We start from the raw sequence: 13120 nt of genomic DNA, 5'->3' as shown, positions 1-13120 counted from the left end.
AAACAATCATAAACTGACGAAAGTCTCCCATTTTTGTAATCTTTTATTCCTTTTTAAACTGTTATTAGCTGGTCATAATTATCGTAAAGAGCCAGTTGCCAGTTGTTGATAGCAGCATTGGGTTTCTTTGAACTACAGGTAGCAATCAACAGACTTTGCAAATTCAAAGCAAGGGAACGTCGACCATCTATTTATCTTTTTAGTACGTTTCTCATTTCAGGCCAGCTAATTAAAATTCTGTTACGTCAGCCCATGCAGTATCTTCCCTCAATAATAACAAAAACGTGATCGTGTAGAGAAATCACTCTGGTTTGGTTTGATCCTTTAATAGGTTATGAGGCTCGAGTTCTAGCCAGTCTAAGTCAGTGGCAGAAATCAAACGTATTGATAGTTTTTTTCCTCTGAGAAGTAAACCTTTGATCCAATTCCTTCTGATCATCATTTGTTGGGTTCATCATACTCAATGCAAACAATTCATTTATGTGTACCTGGTTGACAAACAGATCTAAGGGATGTTGTTTTACACATTGACACGGATTGAGGCTAACTAAAAAAAAAGTAAGTGCAATCTCGTACCCAGATTTTCTCAGTGTTTGGGGAGAACATCTGGTAAAATTAATTTTAATGACGTTGCGGTACATTGCAAAAAAGAGGGTGTGAATGGGGTTAACCGACTAGCGACAAAGGGCGTAAAAAATTACTGACTACCGACGAAACGGGGAAAAAATTACCGACTAGCGACAAATAAATTCTAACCGACAGCCGACATGGTCAGACGTGATAGGGATGTTTGTATATTCAGAAAGAACAGCATTTTGATGATTTCTAGCTCAGAAAATCCTTCTTCACCCGACGTAACCACATTAACTCCAAATTTAGCCAAATTATAGAATTTCTCGTCTTCAAATTACTTTAAATCCACGGGATCCTTCTTTTCGGTGAGCAGCGTGGGCTCATTTCTAGAACAGCGGCTCGTAATCGGGCTGACAAGACGCCCTGCTGTCTCATTTCAAGAACAGCGGATCACAATCGAGCCGGCGAGACGCCCTGCTGTTGTCTTTTTATTGCTCGTTGTTTGTTCATGCGGTCGGGTCAGGACTGGGGATTGCTAAAGTCATCGTGAGTTTTTTTCGAAAAGGTGAAGAAGTCGCCATCGAACGTCATCGAAGCAGGGTCCCAGTAGACAAAGAAGCTCATAGAGGAGTATCTGAACTAAAAAACATCTTACGGAGTTTTTAGGACTAAAGGAGCAGGCACATCAATATGCCCGGGGTAGTCAATCGATAATATCGATAATCGATAGCATTCGATAACAATCGATAAAAATCGATTAATTTTTTCGAAATTTGATAAAAATCGATGAAATATTTCGTTGTGAGTAATCGATAATTATCGATTTTTTAATCAGGGCTATCGATTTTATCGAAACAGAATTATCGTTCCAATTTTCGAAACGGCAACACCTAAAGATTTTAAAGAACTCGCAGAGACACTTATAACAACTTCCCTGTTCGTAAAACGATATAAATTGCTTCATCTTTTCTACAAACTTTTAGTATTACTCAGCGTGTGTTGTATTTGAATGAAATCCGATATAGATCCCTGGTTGATTATTCCACTGTTTTATTTATTTGCTGATGTAACACAATCGCACGCTCGTTGCTCTTTCACCCAGTCTTCAAAGGGAAAGATTTTCGTGATTTTTTGAGTAAAGATATAAACAAATCATCTAGACGCCCTCGGGCTCGTAATCTAAATTCTTCTTAATTGTTCCCCATATTTCTTAGGTTAAACGTGGTTTCAAAACCAACGGAACAAAGGAAGAGGAAAAATTTAGACGACAATCTTGAAGCCGAGAACCCGGAAAAGGAAAAATAATTTACATTTGTAATCGAACCCGGTTAATCGAACAATGAAATCAGGAAGAAAATCATAATGCAGTCTCTTTGGTCTCTTGTACAGTGTTTGTCATCAAATCATTTCATTGCCGCCTTTGAAATCTACATTTAAAGAGTCCCAATCAAACGCCCCCTCAACGGACTCAACAGAAACAGGATAATTTTTATCGATTCAATAACGATCGATGAATCCGATAAAATCGATAACATTAACACTTCGTCGGCGTGTGAGTATCAAATTTTATCGATTGACCGATAAAATCGATATCGTTTAATTTCAATTTATCGATAGATATCGATTTATCGAATGATTTTCTGATATCAATTTTTATCGATTGACTATCCCGGGCAATATGGAATTGGCGTATTTTCGTTAAAGTTATTTCGCCTGGCGAAATCGCCTGCGGGCAAATGCGAAAATTTTGCAATTGTGACGGATGGGCAATGGCAGCTTGAACTTCCAAACTTAATATCGGATGAAAGTAGCAGTGAGCTCAACGGTAAGTGTGGAACGCGTGCAGCGGAGTTTGATGAATCACTTTAGTTCTGTAGTTAAATATTAAGCTCAAATATTAACGTGGTTAAACTCTGGTTCCACCGTTTTTTGTTTGTTGTTTTGTGGAGCGGAATGGTTTTTTTTTTCTTTTTCACCGTCCATTTGAATGCGAAAATTGAGAAGAAAAATCTCTACAAGATTCGTATGACGAGGAATCAGATTTTGAAGAACATCCAGAGGTTGTCAACAGAGCGTGTGTTACCCGATCCGGCAGGGCTGTTCGCGCATTTGTGCGTCTCGACATGTAAGAGGTACTAACAGTTAAAAAATCCATTTAACGGTGCAGATTGATACGTATGACAACCAAATTTTTGGCAAAAAAAAAGAGAAAAAAAAGAAACCTCGCAGAAAAGCCACGAGAGCCGTTGAATAATAAGTGTAGTGAGTTTTTGTGGACGTCTCGGAAAAAAGACTTCCGTAGCTTACAAATTAAAATTAGTTATCCCAGGGGCTAGAGTGGGTGTTCCATTCTTTGTAGAATTTACCTCTCTTGATTTACTTCGATGCCCCGTAGTCGACAGGAAACAAATTCACATCTATAATAAAAGCTTTGGTGAATTTGATCGGTATACTAGATTTGCAAACAAAAGTGGGGTAGATGAGCACGTTGCTAAATTAAAAAACAGCGTTAACGAGGTTTAAGTGAAAACAAATAATGAATTATTACAAGTATTACACTTCGTCTAGAGTTTAAAGTCTTAAAACTGGGCAAATTGCATAATAAATGTGAATAATTAACGTGTATTTTTAATTATTAACTGAGATTTACCGACAACCGACAAAGGTCAAAAATCTTAACCGACAACCGACAAAGTAATGAAATTTTAACCGACAACCGACATTTTGACCCCCCCATTCAGACCCTCAAAAAAAGGTTTGTACAAATTGCCCAAGATATGGACTTTCAAGATCAGTTTATTGTTCTGCAGTTGTAGACATCGCTAATAAATTATTTCGTGGACCGCATTCAGAAAAGAAATCAATGTGTTCACATTTCTGGGAGGAGAAGAAAGCCACCGCTAAGTTTTGTTGACAAGTATGCGTATTTGCTTTCGTAAATGTATAAGTTAATTGTATGTGTCAGATTGATAAGCAATTATTTTCACTATACTTTGACTGGAGACAACACTATACAACTGTATATTTATAAGAACTAGTTGTTGTTTAAATAAACGCTCTAAGTTGAATTGAAATTAATGCAGGAAAGTCAGGAGTGCAAAAATATATCTTCGTAAAGCTTTGATCTACATGATGACAAAAAGAAGGTTTGAGACGTCACATAAAAATGGTGATAGAACTTGCATCAGACCATTTTTATTGTCAAATCAGATTGGGGAACGTGGTAAATTTTACCAGATGTTTTTCTCCGCGGACAAACGTCTGGTTGCGAGATTAACTTAAGACTAGTGTGAACACAGTTTGACTCCATCCTTTTTTGTTGCAGACTATCGCCCTAGAAACACAAACCTGGAATCTAATCTGAATAACCGTACTGTTGTCATGAACACAAACTTCAACCTCACCTGCAGTGCAGATGCTAACCCACCTGCAAAGTATGAGTTGCGCAGAGAGCAGAATAGATTGATCAAGACCACAATTGGCCAAGATTCGTTCACCAATACAACCTCAGTTAATGAAAGAATTGAACAGGTGATCTACAGCTGCACTCCATTCAATGATTATGATGATGGACCCACGGAAACAGTTACTGTGACAGTGCACTGTAAGTACTCACCAATTTATCGTGCATGTCCTCAATTTTCTTTTCATATTACCATCCCATGTCGTGCATATTAAAATTCAACAAATTGTACAAAAACTAACTTTCTCCGTGGAAAATAAACCAGGAAAGGTTGTGTATTCATGCACCATTTGTACATGTACGGTTACACCAATTGTATCACTATTTTAATTATTGTGCATTTGAATAATGGAAAATAATAAGGTTTTGTATGTCACACATATTTACTAAGTTAAATACGATAAATGCCAGCCACACAATACTCTATCTTCAGGCAATGTTGAAAAGTTTCTGCAGGTATAAGATTGTATTAAAAAAAAACAAAAACAAACAAAAAACAACAGCAATAACAATAATAATAACAACAAAAAAAAGCACATACACACACACCAACACAACCAGCTCAAACTAAGACATTGCATATACTTAAAACAATTCTTTTCAGATTTAGCTGAATCATGATCATCTCATTTGTATAAATGATAATAACTATTTTTCGTATGTCACATATGCAATAATTGTTAGAAGTCCCTCTTAATTATCACTGTCCATGTAAATTAGGTATGAAAGTCTTGGTTTGGGAAACTATAGCTGTAATTATTACCTAAAGTTATTGTTTTATTGTTTGAAATAAAAATTGAACCTCATCTGATCGAATCTGAGAAACCTTTTAAAGGGTATAAAATTATAATTATTATTATTATTATTATTATTATTAATTTTATTATTATTACTATTATTATTATTATTATTATTATTATTATTATTATTGTTACCCCCGCCCAAGTTACTCTCCCACCCCCACCCCCTTCCCCCAATATGTTCTTATGTTAAACTTAAAGAGTACATGTAGATGCACGAAATAGGAACTTGGAAAACTTCATTTAGGTGTCAGAATCATTTTTGTTGTATGACTTAAATTCATTTTCATCGTTAGGCTACATGGAGTTATTACAGTTGGCACTTTTTTGCCTTTTGTTCAAGGGTTTTTCTTGCTCAAGGGTGGTTATTTTAGACCTAGGTATTAAACAATACGCATTATTATTGGGGCCGGGTCACACTAAGCGAATTTTTGAATCTTCTAATTTTTCGCGCCATTTTTGAACTTCCAATTTTTAGTCTTGGTCGCACTACGAAAATTTGCAGTTCCAAAATGTCTTTGATTGACAGCATTATCAGTCATAACCCGCTGGGGAATATGACCCTTCTTCTCCTTACATCAGGAGAAACAAAACATTTTTGCGCAAGAGAATGGACACATTAGTTAACGTGATAATGTCTCGGCAACCCAGGACTGCATCAATTTCGTCGTTAAACATGCTTTTCTTCTTCGGCCCTCCAGTCTGCTTCCTGTTCCATTCTTTTGCTTCTTTGTAACGTTCTATTAAATACTTGATTTTCTTCGTACACTTGATTTCATGCAAGCGTTTAAATCGTCGCAGATTTTAATCCACGCCGTTCGTGACTCTCTGCTCTCTAGACACTCGTGGTTTTCGTCCCACAACTGAACAAGCAGTCGTTGCTCAGCTTGGGCCCAGGTGTCGTACTTCCCTTTTTTTTGCCTTTCTTGCTCCGCTCTACTGGGTCAGGAGTGCTGCTAGCACTCGCCTCGCTACAGTGAATGACAGCTTAATTGCTGTACAAACAAACTTGGCCGCTTTGCCAAAATTTGGACGCCTCCGAGGCAGCACTTCGGCGTCTTTGAAGATTGGCGAAATTTTGGCAATCCGCGAAAAATTGGCAAGTTTTGGAAACGTGAGGTCGCACTTATTTTGCAGTACGTGTTGACAGAGTATCACTTAAAGGCCCCTAGTCAGTCTCACCTTTGTTTTTGTTTATATGCGAGAGTGAGGCTATTATATATGTTTTATTCGGAGCATGTCGAAATGAACGGAATCACTGTGAAACTACTAAAGATATGAAACATACTTTCAGGAACACAACTTACAGTTAAGCAATAAGATTTCGCCCACCATGCAATATCAATAATTTCGATGGCATCGAAAATGGCGGAGGCCGACTAGGGTCCTTTAAATAAACAAAATTGGCTCTAGTGCGACCCGGCCCTTACACAAGTACACAATAGACAATTAAAAACAATTAACGAAGTGGAGGACTGTAGGTTTCTCGTTTGGACAGATAAAATTGGACAACATTAGTTTTAAACATAGTTAACAAATTTGTGGTTGATTTACAATCTCTGATGGCAAAGAGTTCCATAGTTCAGCGGACCTAATTAGATTTGTGGATTTGTTAAAAAATAAAATATTTGTTCGATGAAATTGAAAATTTTGTTATGGAAAGCTCTTTAAATGCATTGGGTTAAATGGCTCACAATGGGTTTTCAGTCAAGGTGTTATACGATGTGAAAAATTAAGTGCTTTGTTGGCCCATATAAACCATTTTTAGGTTATCTGTGTTGTTTTCGCATTTGTTTTGTTTCTTTAGAAAGAAAAAAATCTAGTTTAAAAGTTAAATTAGTAAGGTGGGGGGGCTGTTGGTCATTAAGGTAAGGGTCTGCGACTTTTATTTGACATTGTACATGTAGGCAAATCTATTCACAGAGCAAAAGGAAGTAAATAATAATAATAATAATAATAATAATAATAATAATAATAATAATAGTAATAATAATAGTAATAGTAATAATAATAATCTTATCAATAAAGATTTGGTAATAGAGAGACATGCAAATATTAACGATAAAATCCTACGTTTCGGTGTCTTCATGACGCCATTGTCAAGGAGTTGTCCATCCTTCTACCGTTGATATGTCGATGATAAGCTCACTGTAATGCCTGATTTGGCAACAGCAACTACTTTCCTGCATACCCTCAACAGTGCCCACACTTCGGTCAAATTCACCATGGAGGTGGAAAAGAACGGCAAGCTACCTTTCCTTGGCACCGAGCTACTCAACCATGCACCGCAGATTGAAACCAAGGTTTATGTGAAACCAACATACACAGGTCTATTATTACACTATCACAGCCAAACAGAGCTTACTGACAACAATGCTTGATCGCGCACACCGATTATCTTCCTCCTGGGCCTATTTCTCTGAAGAGTGTGCTCGCCTAAAGAACGTTTTCGCACACCTTAAATACCCTGAACGCTTGATAAATTCGACCATTAACACCTTCCTACACTCACGAATAGTTGACCGGCAGCCCCCACAGACGCCGAAAGAACCAAGAGCAATTGTTCGTGTAGTCATACCGTTTAAAGACCAGGAATCGGCAAATTATGTTAAAAAAGAACTTAAGGATCTCAGCATAAAGGTGCAGCCAGTGTTCGTTAGCCGCAAAATTGAGCAAGATCTAAAAGTACATGAATCCAAGCCACAGATCGTCAATCAACAACGCGTCGTTTATCATTTTCAATGTGAACTGTGTGATGCGGGTTATGTGGGCTATAGGCGCGGACACTTACACACACGTGTGGATGGACATATACAAAAAGCTTCTTCAGTGTATAAACACTACCACGAACAGCATGGCGAAGTCCCGAAACACCTACTGAGGCGTTTTAGCATTCTGAAAAAGTGTGGAAATAAGTTCGATTGTTTGGTTAACGAAATGCTTTTCATCAGAGACCTAAAACCCACTCTGAGCGTGCAAAACGACTCTATTCGCGCAAAAGTATTTACTTATTTAGCCTTAAACACTATATGCTAATTTATTGTTACACCTTGCCGCAGACTCTGTAATTTTTTATTTCTCCTTGACAATGGTGTCATGAAGACACCGAAACGTCGGTTTTTATCGTTAATAATAATAATATTAATAATAATAATAATAATGATGATGATGATGATGATGATGATGATGGTGATGATAATACTAATAACGCAACTGTACATATGGAGGAAAATGACTATATAAAGTCCTTCATTAATTTCATGATTTTCGAAGTTGGTGTTATGTTGCAACTGAAACGCAAAATGACTAGGCAAGTGCAGTGAATCAGGTTTTGGTCATTGCATCCACAGCATATACAACATACAGTGTTGAATACTCTTTGGAACTTAAAGTATGACCTGAAAAAGCAAATTCAGGGGAGATAGATAGCCCAACTGGTGAAGTAATATGTCAAAAACGAGGGCGAGTGCTTTATCACGGGTTCCAAATACTGAGAAACAGATGAAAGCACGAGGCCGCAGGCCGAGTGCTTTCATCTGTTTCGAGGTATTTGGAACCCGTGATAAAGCACGAAGCCCGAGTTTTTGACATGTCTTCTCAAATGAAACAATAAGAAATTAATCTCATTAAAATGCAAATGTTTGATCTCAGATGAAAAACATGTTTCATCTCAGATGAAAACCTGGTGGTGTTTCATCTGGTGTTTCATTGGGGTATCAAGATTCATCCACCTGACCGAAATGGAGGTCATTTATTGGCTTTTGACTGCATGAATTATTAATGAGTTTGAGAACAGTAGTTCTTAGTTAATGGAAAACTTGCCGAATAGCCAGCTTCAATCAGTCACTTTATTATATAAACACCAATGAAATACCAGATGATTTATATAATAAACAGAACATTACATGGCCTCTTGGAGATACGAAATTTCCCTTCTCGTGTTGAAAAATATTTCACTCGTTCGCTGCGCTCACTCGTGAAATATTTTTCAGCACTCGAAGAGAAATTTCGTATCTCCGTGCGGTCATGTAATATCCTCTCTTTATTTCTGGAAAACTAGTAGAAAAACGTTTGCGAAAACCAGAACAGTGTCAAGAGGTGAATAACAAAATTAATACTATCTCAGATGTTAATAATATTTTAGTTTAGTACTTAGTATTCAGATGGCGCAAAAAGCCCTATATACTGGGTTTGGTAATATTCTTGTCTATAGTGATGGTTAAATGTTGGTCAAAAAGCAATCATTAACAACTGTCTTGTTGTTAAGGTTTTTCCCCGGCTTAAAATGGAAAAAACTTTGTATTCATTGTGATGCTACTCTAAATGTTTCTTTCTGGTCATGCCATTGTCGCATGTTTACTGCCCAGCAGGATAATTTTGGTTTCTAGTGTCTTGTTGTGTCTAACAAGGGCTATACTCTATAGGGTAATCCTTGCCCCGAGCAAGCTCTTGGGGAAGAGGAAGGGCAGGGAGGGGAGACGGAGCGAGAGCTTGCAATGATATCTCGGGAATTTGATTGCCGTCCCCAATACTCATCGTGGCTTGCTGCTTTCAAAGCGGTCAGAATTTGGCCAATCATTGCAAAACCGGAAAAGATAGCAAACGTGAACAAACACGTGAAAGGTACAATGTTATCAGATACACTTCGAAAGACGGGAATCCTTGCTGAAATAAATTCTAGTTTCCCTGATCGAGTATGTCTACCGTGTGCCATAAAAATCAGAAAAATTAGTGAAGGATTTAACTTTATTGTGAGCACACTATAAAAGCCGATTGACCAAAAGTTCGAGGTCACAAATGTCGTCCCAAGAGTCAAGCGAATCTTGCCGACTGTCAACGCCCAAAAAGTACTGGATAGAAAAATACCGAAAACTGGAGACAGTCTTAATTCCAGAGAAAACCTAACAAACAATGATATTTCTCAAAATGTTGTCTTGGCGATATCGATATCGTGGGCAAAGAGGCAAAGAGTGGAACTTGTATTCTCCTGGTCCTGGCACGATCAGGAGTTTCAGTTTGCAAAGTTTCATTGAAACCTTTAGTTGTTAGCTTGTTTTCAAACAACTCGCGTGTATAAGCTATTTTTGACAAGGACCCAGCTTGAAAGAGATTACCACTTTTTTTTACTTAGAGCACATTCAAGCATTCAATGTTTAATTGCAGAAAGTCCTACATTTAAATATGCAGCGCATACATGTATCAAAATTATGACATCATTTATGCCAACATCTATTCCTTTTATCTTGTGTATTCATGTATCTTAATTTAGCTTTAGTGTCCCCAATTGGTGCAGATTGCGCTGGGTGCATTTGACACTTTAATAATAATAATAATAATAATAATAATAATAATAATAATAATAATAATAATAATAATAATAATAATAATTCTTTGACAAGCTATGTTACTAGCTTAAATTGTAGTTACACATATTACATTTCACGTAGAAAGGCCGTTGCAGCCATTGTGGTAGTGTTTCATCTAAGTGGGACATCTAAGGCATGCAACACCTGTGCAACTGATAAGTAAATGAATCAACATACATGTACTGAATGCCAAGAAAGAAAGGCCATGCCATGGAGTTCGTATACAACATGCAGCCAAAAATCGAATATAAACCCATTCAAAAAGTAGGTTCCATTCCTCCTACGTGTAGTCCGATGTGGATTTCTTGTTTTACTTTGAAATTTGAGAGGTACTAATTCTCAGTCTGCTTCTGGTTAGTGGTTCTTCCTAAAATATGGAATCAAACTTCCATCGTGTTTGGCTTTCATAGTCATAAAGGTCTGGTTTTATAGTTTGTTCAATCTGCACTGGTTTAAATAGATTGTAGCTATGTAATGCATTTTTTAATTTAAAAGTAAACCATGCAAAACATGATACAAATTACGTGAAATAGTTGGTTTCACATTATATCAACCATCTGCCGGTGCACTATCTATTTTTAGATCGAGGCGGCACCTGTACAGTGCATTTCGTTCTCTTTTATGCAATCCATGTTACTTAATGATGAATTTAAAGTCAAAAAGCTACTTCAGTTAAAAAGATTATAAAGCTAATTCGACCAGATATTGCTTTATCTTGCAACAACACATTTTAAGTGTAATTTTTATTGTTCTCCCTGAAAAACTTTTTCATTACAAGAGCTCATTAGTTTGCTCGGGCTTAATTTGATTAATGCTTGCAAACGCTAATGACTAACTATAACTACATGCTTTGGTTGCTGAAATAACTAGATTGTTGTATGCTCTTTTTACATTGTTGGAGAAAATGTAAACTTTTAACTGATGATGTAGCGTAAGAGCTGTAATTAACCCATCTTTTAGGCTATATTAATACAGTTGCATTGTGAATTTATTTAGTTTTATTAAAAGAAGAAAAATAAAAACTGGTCAACTGAGGGATAATCTGTTTAATAAATTATGGTCGTTCTTTTCTTCAGATAACCCTGCTAATGTCACTTTGCTAGCTAATACAAATGAAAATAAAGACTGTTCTGATTCGTTGTGGGTGAATTTTACTTGTGTGGCGTCTGAAAAAGCTAATCCAGCAGTGGGAAGCTATCAGCTGTATCGGAATGAAGAGCTGATCAGTGCAAGCGACAGTGGAACATGGAATGAGGAACCACCAGAAAAAGGAGAATATGATTACAGCTGCCTGGCAATACATCCTGTGAAAAATGTGCGAAGTTCAAACAATGTTACTGTCACTTTTAAAGGTGAGTTTGGTAAAAAGTCAAAATTGAAAGACATAAACAGGCACCTTATTGTTTGGTTAGTGTGCACTAATCAGACGACACTTACATCCCCCGTAATTGAACTTGATTCCCCACATTCAAGATTTACACCCCTTAATCTAAAATATTGTGTAAATTGATTGTGCTGGATTTTAATTTTGACGTCGAAAAAGCCGCCGCTCCTCTATCTATATTTTAACATACAGATGAAATATGGTGTAGAAATAACTATCACTTATCAGTTATGTTGGAATCAGTGTAACTCAGAAAACAATGCAATAGTAACATAATGAAACATAATGAAAAAATACCAATGTGTGGCTCTGTAAAGAGAAACAAGCAAAGGAATTTGCCTTCTATTTCCTTTTCAAATGAAATTAATTTGTCATGCTTTATTTCACATTAATACATGTATAGCCAAAATCGTTATTGGCCCATCAATTAAGATGCATTAATTACAATAATATAGCTATTTACCGTCAGTCATTGCAAATAAAATAGTCATTGTCTCGGCCTTGTTTTCCAGTTCTATCTCAAATATCTGTCTACCTGACAAATGGCAATGGGACGGTCCATGAAGGTGGTAATGTGTCTTTGTTCTGTAATATATCTGGGTTTCCTAAACCAACCATTACCTGGTCAAAAGATGGAGAACCTATTGATGAACCTGTTCAGAACAGTCGCTGGTTAAACTTCATTGACATCAAAAGAGACAAGGCTGGGAAGTACAGGTGCCATGCAAACAACACGTGTGGAAAAAGACACTCTGAAGTAAAAATAATTGATGTGCAGTGTAAGGACTATTCTAGTTAACACACGTTTCCATATCTCAAACTGACTTTGGACACCTTGTGAGATTTACATAACGTGGTGTTGCTTATTATCACTGCCGTTCAGGACAACAGAAATCCATTTAGTAGGCAGAGAACTAAGTAAATAAAGTGCCATTTAAGCAAGGAACCCAACAGCGTGTTAGGTTTAAGCACAATGTTAGCTTTCATTGTTTGTGCTGTCCATGTAACCCTAAACAGCTAACCTTCAGTCGTCAGTGTAGTGTAAGGATAGCAGAAATGAAGGAAAGGTCTCAGATTCGAGGCGCACACTATTCTGATATTTTCCCTTTTTTTAATCACTTAGATTGAAGTTTGAAATAAGTTTTATTTTATACAGTTCTAAGTGAAAGACTAAAGTCAGTTGGGCACATGGAAACGAATGTTAACCGACCATTTTTCTCTAACTTGTCTTTCTAATTAAAATGTATCAAGCTTTGCTAAAATAGTGAAACAAAATGTTCAATCTTCAAGGTTTAACGACCTACTGGTAAGTTTCCTTGAATAGCAGACCTCATTGTACTTTCTTTCTATATAAAAAGTCTACACAGCACCAATTGTAGCTTTTAAGAAAACTATCTGTTACTACATGTAGGTTTTAAGAACATTCAATGAATCCTTAGATAGACTACTGTATTGGGGAATTTTAGTCTGACTTCCTTGCATTCATTTAATGTTTTTGAGAACATAAGGGTAAGTGTACATTACAACGAGGTTG

At 36.7% G+C, this 13120-nt stretch overlaps 4 protein-coding genes across 6 annotated transcripts in view; 3 read left to right on the top strand and 1 right to left on the bottom strand.

The window, feature by feature from the left end:
* Nucleotides 1-13120, bottom strand: part of LOC146454102 (uncharacterized) — a 392508-nt gene that overhangs the window by 155561 nt on the left and 223827 nt on the right. The gene's annotated exons all lie outside the window — the stretch shown is intronic.
* Nucleotides 1-13120, top strand: part of LOC146454111 (uncharacterized) — a 143928-nt gene that overhangs the window by 106242 nt on the left and 24566 nt on the right. The gene's annotated exons all lie outside the window — the stretch shown is intronic.
* The window catches only part of LOC146454112 (uncharacterized), an 80825-nt gene that overhangs the window by 43783 nt on the left and 23922 nt on the right, over nucleotides 1-13120 (top strand). Inside the window, exons 5-7 of the mRNA XM_085095901.1 lie at nucleotides 3899-4177; nucleotides 11279-11554; nucleotides 12099-12365. Coding sequence (XP_084952027.1) covers nucleotides 3899-4177; nucleotides 11279-11554; nucleotides 12099-12365 — 822 coding nt within the window. The remainder of the gene's footprint in view (nucleotides 1-3898; nucleotides 4178-11278; nucleotides 11555-12098; nucleotides 12366-13120) is intronic.
* On the top strand, nucleotides 7195-7911 carry LOC146454113 (uncharacterized). Its single transcript, XM_085095883.1, has one exon. The coding sequence runs from the start codon at nucleotides 7210-7212 to the stop codon at nucleotides 7870-7872; it is 663 nt and encodes a 220-aa protein (XP_084952009.1). The 5' UTR covers nucleotides 7195-7209; the 3' UTR covers nucleotides 7873-7911.

This window comes from Pavona decussata, unplaced genomic scaffold (genome assembly GCF_977016875.1).
Source record: "Pavona decussata unplaced genomic scaffold, jaPavDecu1.1 SCAFFOLD_315, whole genome shotgun sequence".
Taxonomy (NCBI): Eukaryota; Metazoa; Cnidaria; class Anthozoa; order Scleractinia; family Agariciidae; genus Pavona; species Pavona decussata.
Note: the sequence above shows the minus strand (reverse complement) of the source record. Positions and strands in the feature narration are given on the sequence as shown.

Bases quoted from the DNA above. Each gene is read 5' to 3' on its own strand.
- LOC146454113 (XM_085095883.1), top strand. From the start codon at position 7,210: ATGCTTGATCGCGCACACCGATTATCTTCCTCCTGGGCCTATTTCTCT.